Source organism: Delphinapterus leucas, chromosome 8 (genome assembly GCF_059928025.1).
Source record: "Delphinapterus leucas isolate spDelLeu-1000000601 "Yukka" chromosome 8, BTC_Dleu_Yukka2, whole genome shotgun sequence".
In the NCBI taxonomy this organism is placed as follows: Eukaryota; Metazoa; Chordata; class Mammalia; order Artiodactyla; family Monodontidae; genus Delphinapterus; species Delphinapterus leucas.
The window spans coordinates 86,951,436-86,963,850 of record NC_143136.1 but is presented as its reverse complement, the minus strand read 5'-3'; the positions used below and the strand labels follow the sequence as shown (position 1 = coordinate 86,963,850).

Genomic DNA, 12,415 nt, shown 5'->3' with positions numbered 1-12,415 from the left:
CAGTGAGGGATTGCCTCAAAAAAAGTTGAGGAACATTGTTGTAGGACAGCAAGCGCTCTAACTTGGTTAGAAAGTCAGTGTGGAATCAGCTCATGAAAGACCTTGAACAGGATTGTGGGAGGAGATGATTTCTTTCTGTAGGCATTGTGGAGCCCTTTATAGTTTATACTGCATATGCTCAAATTAAGAGAGATTCAGAGTTTTCAGAGACAGTTTGGGGAGTTAAGATATATTTTTCCTACAGTTAAAAAAATGAAGGTAGGACTTGTTAAATTATCTGAAAAACCTATTCTAAAAATATATGGAAATAGATGAGAGTAATAACGCCTGTGCTCTTATTGACAAAGATAATAGCAAAACGGCTAAGTCTGTCATCATTATGGTCCCAAGCATTTAGTAAATCACAGGGCATCTTCTTACTCAGAATATATATTAATATTTTCCTATGACCTGATCTTTTAGCAGCATGGTCATTGCTAAAGAAGTCCTAGTGCAAAGAAAGCAAGCAGGGTAATTCATCTAGGAAGAACTAAAAAATATGCAGTGCCCAAAACATGGGTGTATCAGCACATCAGTGAGCACGAGTAGCAACCTGGAGGTGTTTTCATGTGATTCCAGAATATATGTTCAGTGTGGTACCCTACTGAGATAAATGCATCATGCAAAGTCTATTTCTGATTAGGAAATTTCTTGTCTCCACAGCCACCAAAAATCAGACCAAGTGGACCTTACTTCCTTTTATATTTATCTCATGGTACTCAGAAAACTTAGTGTCACTTTTGACATAAATTCAGAAGTATTATAAACATTTTACGGACTATTTCTCCCCTCAAACTGTATAGTTCTAAAGCCAGAATGTTTTATATGGAGCCAACATGTTGATTGTGTATGTAACTGGGATTTTTGGGGCTACTTTTATGTTTTTTACTTTACGTTGTACTAATACTTCTAATCAGAGGCAAACACTGGCAAATTTTACTTCTAATGACAGAAAACTCTTCCAAGGCATTTAATAAACTATTAACTTTTTTAGACCACTCATTCAGCCATAACCTTGAAAGCAAAAAAAGAGTAATATAAAAGACTTCATTAAAATAATTTGTTTACTTTTTCTTAATATTGTTTACTTCCAGTGCAAATAATGAGCACAAGCATTAATTAAATAATGCAGTATATTTAATGTTCATTCACTGTAGCATGACTTTAATAAAAAAATTGACTTATTTATGGGAGTAAAATGATGTGATTTAGCAAAAAAAGATGAAAATAGTTTCAATCAGCAAGCTATTCATGAATTATTGAGTAATCTGTATAAAATGAATATGGAATGATTTTATCTGTGTAAAGTGAGTGTTCAAAAAGATCATAAAAATGGAGGTGCTCAAAAAGATCAAAAAGATCATAAAAATGGAGGTGCAAACAATAGATCTACCAACCTTAGCCTAACGAAGGCATTTTAAATTCTCACAATAATAGTGCTCTGGTGAAGTCAGCATGGTTAACATTAGGGCAGGTTATTAGTACAGCCATAGATTGCACGATCATACGGTCTCAACATACATTTAAAAATTAAAAGAAAAAACAGTCCAAAACCTGGAGAATGACAGGTGGAGATCAAAGAAATAAAGGAAAAATGAATTCTAGTGTTTTATTAACACAAACTTTGTAAGGAAAAAAATGAAATCAAGTGATCGATATTAATATAAATGAAGCCATGTTCTCTGGTTATAATTTTCTCAAGATTTGGCCATTAACCACAATAAATTCTGTATCGTACATAATTTTTAATAACCACAAAAATCTATGAAATTGATAGGATGCCTTATAAATGGGTAATAGCTTACTGTCCAATAAACCTCACCTTAGGCTCTTCAGAAAAGTATTTTAATTATGAAGCTTGATTCTCTGTGGTTTATCATTTTGGTCAATGTAATACATCTGATTTAGAGCTTACATTTCTCTAAGATAAAACGGACTTTTACTCCACGGTGCATTTTTAAATTTACTGAATATATGTATTTATTCTTCCTTTAAAAGTCACTACTAAATTGAAATGCTCTGGGAAGCAGTATACCATATTAGGTAGAAATAGGGGCTTCTAAGTCACACAACCTGGGTTAGGAATCCCAGGTTCACATTTTATTTGTTGCTACAATTCTTTGATGTCTCAGCTGCAGTATGGGGTTAATAAGAGTACCTACCTCATAGAGCTATTGTGAGATTGTGTGAGAAAATTGATGTAGCAAGCACACACAGCAAAGATAATAAATATTAGTTATATTTATTATTGGTATTATTGTTATTATTATTACATGAAGCAATTGAGTATAGTGGTTAAGAGAACAGACTTTGGAATCAGAATTGGATTCAAATGCACAAACTCACTTAATGACAGTATACTTCAAAATCCTTGTCTTAGTTTTCTTAACAATAATATCAAGATTTTTCAGGTAAAGAAACACTACCTGCTGTCCAAATACAATTCAAAATGTCTTCAGAACCTCATTTCTTACTCATACCATAGGCCAAAACAGATATTCCTGGTCAGCTTTCTGCTACATTGTGCTTCTCCCATCTTTTGGTTCTGTCATCCCCTAGTGGCAGATGAAGGAAACGTTAAGAGAGCATAGGAAAATCTGCATGCTCTTTAAAAGCTGTGAGCACAGAGGTGTCTCACATTGTTCTTGTTCACATTCCAGTGATGAGAATGGGTAATGTGGCCACAGGTTGGTGTAAAGGGGGATAGAAAAAAATGGAGCCTTTGGCTGGTGAGCTATTGGGATGGCCAAAAAGTTCTTTAGGGTTTTCCTGTAACATCTTATGGAAAAACCAGAATGAACTTTTTGGCCAACCCAATACTTTCCAATGACAACTCTAGACTCCTGAAGAGAGAGCCCTGCACACATTTCAGTGGAGAGCTATGCCTCCCTGACACAGGAGAGTAACATCAATTGTCTCAGTCCGGATTCCCTAGAAAACAAAGCCCAAATTAAGCATCCATGCTTTATTTGGGAGGCATGAGCCCAGGACACAGAGAGTGAAGTAAAAAGGAAGTGAGGCAGGAGATGATGCAAAATAGAAGAGAGGATGTGTTATCATGCTGGCTACTACTCTACAGTGAGCCTCAGAGACACAGAGAACCACTGGGCAGGTGTACCACTTGACTTGCAAAAAAGCTGCAAATAAACTGGAGAAAGCATGAAGCAGTCTGTAGGAGGAAGGGATGGAGGTAGGAGAAGGAATATATCGACCTGTTTCTTCCCATTTCTTGCTTCCTTTTGGTTAAAATTTATTGCCTGGAGTATTTTCTCCCTGTATTATGTGGATCCTGGGCACACCCTTGGATGGCTATGCAGAAGGTCAGATCCTACACCCTGTAAAATAGTATTTTATCCAAATCTGGATGTGGTAGGGATCTAAAAGCCAGTCTGCACCTTGGCAACCAGGAGGGCCTTGCATTCCAAGAAGGTGTCTGGTCATCCACAGGAAGTGGGACCATATGGGCCCAAGCATCACTGGTCATCTACAGGGACAACTGAGGCAGACTGAAAGAATGAGGGTCTAAGGAGGGAATCTGAGGAGGTGCCTGAGTCATCAAAAATGTGCCCAAATTGCTCACATTGCAGAATTAAATAGTTTTTACATAGTGTAAATTTAAGGCAATATAAGCATACAACAAACATAGATTAAATAGAAGCTATTATATTTATTCTAGCAAGATTTTGATTCAGGAATAAATGCAATAAATTCTTAAAAGAGGGAGAATACTTTCTCCTCAACAAACAAACAAACAAACACATAACATTCTAGTGCCCCAAATCACTAACAAGGCTTTGCTTTTCTGAAAATCTGGTTTGATTTGGTCTTGTAATATACTGAGAAATTTCACTGGAGAAACAATTTCAGTTATTATTAACACCATTTATATTCATATACATAAAACCCACATCTTAACAATCAAAGTATCCTCTTCTATGTTGACAGCGGCCATACTTTAGACATTAATAAGATCAGGTATCCATTCAGCACTCTTTCCTAAATCATTTTGCCCAAATGAGAATTTATAAGTGAGTTTTATCCTCCTCCATGACTGATTTTCCAGAATCAAAACCAGTTATGTGATAAAACTTAATTCCTCTAAACAGATTTTGTGTTTCATGTTTCAGACTGATAAGGACAATCTGAGTCTATATTCTGGAATAGCAATTAATCCAAAATAAAAAATGGTAGCTAATAAACTGTTTCATAAAATCTGAGCCTTGACTTTTTTTCAACCACATCTAGTAATAAGGGTATGAGAATGAGTGGCCCAGTGATTTGTTGCCCACACACATGGCCAATCTTCATCATGGAAAATGCCATCAAGCAAAAGAGCATCTGGCCTTTGATATTTTCTTAATATACATTAAAAGCCCCCAAATATCCCATAAAGAAAAATGGGAAACTTAATCCCAAAGGTATAATCTAAGTCAGAGAAAAATATATTATGGAGAGACAACCCTGCCAGCTATTATTGAGAAATGGTAAAGATGGACTAAGAGAATAATAAAAATCAGAAGTGGACAAGACCTAAGATCAATTTTTAATGACTTCACATTTCTCCAACAAAGAGGCTTTTATGTTTTATTGTCCAGAAGCAGTAACTTTTAAATAATTCTATTTAAATATTTAAAAATCATTTATATTTTAAGTTTACCCAGAATAGATATATGTCTACTCTTAGGCTTAAGTTTATATTTAGTCAATTTTTAAAAGTACATTTTTATAATGATGTACAATGTGATACATTGGCATCATATAGTTCAGCAGACTTTTTCATGTGTTTTATAGCTGTAGAATCAGAAATACGTTTTCTATTAAAGGATTCTTTAATTTCAGATGGAATAAAATCTTGACTGTCTTCCAAGTAAATTCTACAACTTTTCTGAACTACTTATTCCAATATTTAACAACACTTAAACACTGATAATTTTCCCTTCTAATAAAGCCTAGTCCCTAAAGTTGTTCTTCAAGCCTAGGTCTTTCTGCTTTAACTTTGTAAAAATAAACAATTGATTAGGATCATTTTTATATAGTCCTTCATTTACTTATCTTAGTTTTCTTTTCTTGAGGCTAATATTTTTATTTGCTTGACTTTTACCAAAATCACTTTAGCTTTTTCTGGCATACTTTTAAATTCACCCCAAATCTCTATTATTTGCTTCAATTTTGCCATAAGATCAGTTCCTATTAAAGGTCAGTATAAATGGGAATGTAGTGATTTTTATGTCCTAAATATTTCTCATTTTGTAAACTATAATTCTGAGCTGTATTCTTAATTTTATTAATTCATTGGAATGAATCTGGAAATTTTCTGTTGCAATTTTCCATCCAGTTCATAAATTCATTCAAAGGTTAACAAACTTCTGTTGAGTGCTTACTTTGGGCCACTTTGCTAAATTTGGGGAAAATGAAGACCGATAAGACAAACCCAGCTTGTTCTCTGATTGTATAGCTGGGGGAAAGAGACACATCAAAAAGTAGTTGCAATGTGTGAATAACAAAACAAATTGTAAAAAAAAAAAAAAAAAATGTTTTTCAGAGTAGGGGAAATGGTAAGAAGGAAAGAGTGACTGTGCCTGCAGAGGTGAAGGAGAGCCTCGTGGAAATTATTTTGGAGTTACATCATGAAAATGAGCAGGATTGGGGCAGATGGCAGGCAAAGAGAGTAGATGAAAAGAGAAATAACTGTGTTCCAGATGAAAAGGGTACATGCATACTCACTTCCCCAAAATATAGAGTTGTGAAAGCATGTAGCATTTTGGAAACTGCCTGGAATTCAGCATTGCTGATGTATAGAAAAAAGGAGGGATGAATGGAACTGAAAAGGTGGTTGTGGGATGATGAAAAGAAGCCTGTATACTCTACTAAGGGATTTGTACATTATCTTGTAGATAACAAGTTTTCTAGGAGAAATATTGTGAGATTTGTATTTTAGGAAAAAAATTCAAAATGTGGAGAATGAATTGAAATGGTTTTTACTGAGTTCAGAGGAAATGGGAAGGAGAGAAATTCAGATGAGAGAAAATAAGAACTTAAAAGAGATTGTGATCTCGTTCTGGAATTTGGGCTTTGTACCTTTTGGTTGTGGCTATTGATGGAAAGAGGAGAACTAAGAAAGTGAAGAGAGTGAAGGAGATAAATGATTAGCCAAGACAAGCAATAGAAAAAAGGGGACAAGTCTGAGAAGAAGACAGTGATTTCAAGGAGATGTCTGTGCTATATCCTAATGATAGTTAGAAAATAGAGTTTGGACACATAAGAGGGAGCTGGGGACCAGAGGAATCATGGGGAGTTAACATAAATAAGTGATGGATCAGGCCACAGGCAAAATCAAAACTCACGGAATCATGTAAACTATGAGAAATAATGAAAGCCTAGAACCATAAACCAGGGATTACTAACGTTTAAGAAGTTAAGAAGTTGGTTGAGGAAGAGAAGTCAGTGAGGGGAAAAAAAAAAAAAAAAACAGAGAAGGAAAAGTATAAAAGGTGAAAGAATTTGGAGAGAAAATGTCTCCTTAGCTGAAGGACAGAGTGTTTAAGAAGGGCCAGCAGAATCTCATAGTACTACAGAGTTCAACCAGAATGTGGATGGGAGAGAAAGCATCAGACTGTTCCTGTTGACCTTAATGGTTAAGACGAATTAGATTAACCAAGGAAGGGGATAAAAGACTGCAGTGGGTTGAGAAGAGAATAGAACAGGAGCAGAGAATGTGACTGCAGGAAACTCTGAAGAATCCTGGTAATCATGAAAGGAAATAGGTGAGATTGAGAAAACGTGAAGTTGTGGCATTGGTGCTTGCTTTCTTCTATTTTTTATTTTTTTATAATCACTTCAGTGTGATTATAGTCTAAAGGATATAATCTACTTTAGGGAAAATAAGGAATGAGATTGGATAGAATTAGGAACTATAGAGGAAAAACCTTGGGCTGAAGAAGGAGCATCTCTTACTCTGAGGCAAAACAAGACATGCCTTGTGAGTTCATGCAGTATATGGCACTGATAGGCCAGGTAATTTTGATGCTCATAGATGACACTGTCGTGCCCAGACATGCGAGTTCATTGGACAGGTGGACCAGAGTCACAGACCCAGGTCCAGAATTTTGGGAAACAGATGCAAAAGTGGGAAATGATGACACTTACAAGGAAGAAATAGAAAGTGTTAATTCTTACTTTGGGACCTGAAAAAGGCATTATGTGACCTAGCAGGAGGAAAGGATAGGTATGGAGGGGAGGCAGTATATTGTGTTGTGATAAGGACTTGGGACTTGGAGTCAGATAAAAATGAATTTGTATCTCAGCTGAGGTCCTTATTAAGTGCATGAGCTTATGTAAGGCACTTAACCACTCCCTGCTTGAGTTTTCTTCACATGTCAGTTAAAGGCAATGGTATTAACTTCACAAATTTGTTGTAAGGAATAAATGAGAAGTTGATATAAAGCTTTCAGAGGGCAAGACATATAGAAATTTATTAAAGTTTCTGTTTGTTCATTTGCATTACACAGACTAACTATGAAAGAGGGAAGAATGGCGAATGTTCTAGCACCAGGGCTCTATGATCTCTCTGAATTATGAGTAAGCCATTTGGTGGGCTTGAAAAAGGTAAAGCTTTGGGAGAGAGGTACCATGAGGAAGAGTAGAAACTGACTAGGAGCGCATAAAAAGTTTGCAAAGTATTCATGACATTGGTCTTGGTAATGATTTCATGGATACGTTGTGTCCTTATCACAGTAACAATAGTATTGCTAAGTAGAATCAAAAGCCCAGCTGAAGTAGGTGGCCATTATTTGTAATGTTACTACATTGAGTAGTCAAGTTATTTCTCTAGAATTGAGGAATATGAGGAAGATTGTAGAAGAAGAAAAAGTGGATGAGAGAGTGGAGTGGATCATCCAATGAGGAGGGAGGGAGAGAGAGAAAGAAAGAGAGAGAGAGAGGCTGAATTGACTGCAGAATCAGAGGCACAGGTCTGGACATGAAAGGAAGTGAAATCAAGGACTTGAGAGGCTGGGACAACACACAAAGGTGTGCAGATTTCAATAACCTCGAAAATCAAACATAACAAGATGGGAGTAAGGCAGATTCAGAAAATGGGATTTGTTAGGCAGAAAGCACAATGAAGATTGCTAATGTGGAGAGGAGGTAAAGCAGTGAGCTCATGAAGAATGTAAGAGACGGGTCAAAGTCACATGAATGAGCACTAGGAGGTGACTAAGTGTAATGGGCAGTGTTTGGACTGAGATAAACCCAAGCCAGGTGCCAAAGCCATCGGATTTAGCATATGACGCTGATGAGGACAGCTAGAAGCTGGCAGAACTAGATGGTAAGCACACTGGCAAAGCTTAGATTGCTTTTTACCCATAAGTCTCCTCTAGCTCTCTCTCTTTCTCTAGAGAGTCTATAGATAATTATACAGAGTCTGAGGCTAGGATACGATTCTTAAAGGAAGAGTCAAGATATAGGCCAACACAGTAGCTAACACACCCACACTTAGTATATATACAGTAAGTGTTTATTGCATGATTCTGTGAAATCCTATGTTCAATCCACATATGAGTCCATTAAACTGTTTACATTTTGCCAAATCACAAAGCAAAGACTACTTAACCATTAGACCAGATACAAATCTTGCTTGTTATAAAGTTAGGAATTTTAAGACGCCCAAACCTTCCTTCCAAAGCACAAATGCTAGTTGCATTTTGGTATTTTCCTTCATGCACAAATTTAGCAAATATTCATTGAACAACAACTATGTACCAGCACTGTTCCATACATTGGAAAAATAGTGGAGGAAAAGGCAAACAAGGTCACAGCTCAGGGAGTTAAATTCCAGTGGGAGAAAAACAGTCAGCATATAAAACTATATATATATATATATATATATATATATATATATATATATGTGTGTGTGTGTGTGTGTGTGTGTGTATATATATATATATTAATTTCGGTTAGGAGGAAGGCCGTGGTGAAATTAAAATAAATAGGTAGAGAGTAATCAGGAGTCCTGGAATGCCATGATTTTATATAAGACAGTCAGAGAGAAGACCTCTGACAAGGTGACATTCAGCTGAGACATGATGGAGAAGAAGGAGTCAGCCATGTGAAGATTGGGAGGTATTCCAGGTAAACAGGTGGTGTAAAGGCCCAATGGGAAGATCAAGTTCAACAGAGAAGGACGGAAACAAGATCAATATGTCTGTACTAGTCTAGTAAGAAAAGCATATCTTTTCCCAAAATGTTTCATGTTTTAGCATGAATATGATCATAGTGTATATTCAATTTTTAAGGACTACATAGTGGTTAAAAACAGACTCTGGAGGGACTGCTAGCATTTAAATCCTGGCACCTCCTTTTCTACCTATGTTACCTTGGGAAAGCTTACCTAACCATTCTGGCATATTCTCTTACCTGTAACATGGTAATAATAATAATAATACCTACTGGGCTTCCGTGGTAGCGCAGTGGTTAAGAATCCACCTGCCAGTGCAGGGGACATGGGTTCGAGCCCTGGTCCAGGAAGATCCCACATGCAGCGGGGCAACTAAGCCCGTGCCCCACAACTACTGAGCCTGCACTCTAGAGCCTGTGAGCCACAATTACTGAGCCCACATGCCACAACTACTGAAGCCCATGCCCCTAGAGCCTGTGCTCCGCAACAAGAGAAGCCACTGCCATGAGAAGCCCACACACCGCAACAAAGAATAGCCCCTGCTCACCACAACTAGAGAAAGCCCACACACAGCAACAAAGACCCAACGCAGCCAAAAATATATAAATAAATTTATTTTAAAAAATAATAATACTTCATACAGGTATTATAAGAATTAAAAGAATTGATAGCCATAAAACACATAAGAAGTGTTTGGCCCATAAAAAGTTCTTCTTATATAAAATCATATTCCATCTTTTTTTTCCTGACTGCATTACGTGGGAGAGATAATCTTTTTTGTTATATATGTTTATTGGTTCTGAGCGTCCCATAATTCAATTAACTGTAGAAGCAGGTTTTCTTAATTTTTCTATGTCATAAATCACTCAACAATGAACATTATTATTGTGCCTTGAGATTTTCCACAGCCGTGATGACCTGGGTGGCAGATTATGGGAAAATAGTAAAAATATTTCAGTATCTGAAGCATCCATAAGAGTCATGCTCATCTTGATTAGTTTTTCCTGAGATTACTACCAAATGACAAAGGAAAGCTATGCTATCAATTGTCATCTTGCCAGCCGAATTTATCCTGAAGGAAAGTTATGCTTGGCCTGTATAATGTTTCCAAAAAAATTTTTATTGAGTTGCCAAAGATCAAAAAATCTCACAATTTACTATTAAAAAACCCCATATTTCTGGCTTCTTCTGAAAAATAATTTATTTCTTTTAAACCGATAGAACATAGTGGCTATGAGGCAACAATTGTGGACAGATTTCTTATAAAATTTTTGCCATTTTTCCATAATTTTATGCTTTAACCTAAAGTTCATACTGTTAACATTGTCTAAATATATTATAAGCTTTTTACACTAAAATTTTAAAGTATTCTATTGAAAATGGCTTGAGGAAACTGAATTTCTCTATAGGAAAACCTAGAGTAGCTCAGAACATATGAAAATAGTTGGAGTCTTTGAAATGTGGCTTAACTTTCTTTAAAAATAGTAAAAAAATCTCCCAAACAGGCAAGTTTTTGTTTAATGTTTGGAGTTTTGCAAATTTAAAGTTATGTAAGTGTGATTCACTTGAACTAAATAAAAATATGAAGAGGCAAATACAGAGGATATTCCTATTAACTATTATGAATTACTGAAGTAAAAACAGCTTTTCACTAACATACACATTGTATTGTGTGAAAGGAGGCACACACCATAATCTATTTGATCTAAATTAAATTTACTAAATACAAATACACATTATACTTATGTGTATAGACTTAAAGTCTGAAAAATGAATTTCTAAAAGGCATACAGTTGGCACTTAATATTTATTAAATATTTTTTTCTTTTTTTAAGCTCTATTGAGATATAATTGACAATAATGTGTAAGTTTAAGGCATGAAATGTGGTGATTTGATATACAGATATACTGTGAAATGATTACCACACTAAGGTTAGTTAGTAACATTCATCACCTCACATAGTTACCTTTTTGTGTGTGTGTATGTGTGGTTCTAACATTTAAGATCTACTCTCTTAGCATTTTTCAAGTATACAGTAAAGTGTTAACTATAGTCACCATGCTGTATATTCGATCCCCAGAACTTATTCATCTTAAAACTGAAAGTCTGTACCCTTTGACAAATATCTTCCAGTTACCCCGGTGCCTGGTAACCAACCTGTTTCTATGAATTAAACTTTAGATTCCACATAAAAGTGAAATCATGCAGAATTTGTCTCCTGTCTAACTTACGTGTGTGTGTGTATGTATATATATATAATATATATACATACACACACACACATAATATAAAACATTATATTATATAAAACATTTTGTTTATCCATTCATCCATTGATGGATTGATGGACACAGGTCATTTCCATGTTTTGGCTATTGTACATAATGCTGCAATGAACATGACGGTGAGGATATCTATTTGAAACTGGAAAAAAGATAAGAAAGTCTTTATACCATAAATATATAGCTGCTAAGTCAATAAAGCTTTATTTTTTCTGACATGCATCTCCAGTGTTGTATGCTTTTTATTCTTATTGCATTTTCGTTTGCAGAAAACTGGGCACAAACCAGAAAGTGTGGATTTGTGTGGGGCATATATTGAATGGGCCAAAGAAAAATCAAGCAGAAAGAATGTCTTTCAGGTAAGAATGCTACATAGATTCAAATTATTCCTATTCCTTCTAAATCTGAGCTCTCTTGGGTAATCAAAACAAGACTACCTTGTTACGATGTTTTCATGTGCATGAACTAGTTGTGTAGAGGTCATTGTGAAAAACCTGGCTTCTCTTCCTTGTTGAATTTTGGTTGTTTTGTTGTTTTTCCCTGGTGACTGCTTGCTATCTAAATACAAAATATATGTTCTGTGGTGATTAATTATATACCCGAAAGTCATTAAATTTTGCAGTGTATTTGATAGCTGTTTGTGGTTCAAACCTAGAATGCTTGACTTAAATAGATTTAATGTAGGACTTTCAGACGTAAACAAAGTAAGATTTGCTAATTATGATAAACTATTTGCATTCATTGCCATTCCTGCTTTCCAGTCATAAATTATATTTACCAATGTAACTTGGGGGATGGAGAGAGCTGAACATTTATAAAAATTGGATTTTTCATATTGTATAATTTTTTGGAAAAAAATAACTGTGATTAATAATTTCAATCATGTTCCTTTGAATGGAAAGCACCAGATGAAATCCT

At 35.4% G+C, this 12,415-nt stretch overlaps 1 protein-coding gene across 7 annotated transcripts in view; it reads left to right on the top strand.

Annotated features, from left to right (window-relative positions):
- The window catches only part of ARHGAP15 (Rho GTPase activating protein 15), a 623,182-nt gene that overhangs the window by 119,923 nt on the left and 490,844 nt on the right, over positions 1-12,415 (top strand). For all 7 annotated transcript variants that reach the window (XM_022569650.2, XM_022569649.2, XM_022569655.2 and 4 more), the window contains one exon: positions 11,767-11,856. In XM_022569650.2, coding sequence (XP_022425358.1) covers positions 11,767-11,856 — 90 coding nt within the window. The remainder of the gene's footprint in view (positions 1-11,766; positions 11,857-12,415) is intronic.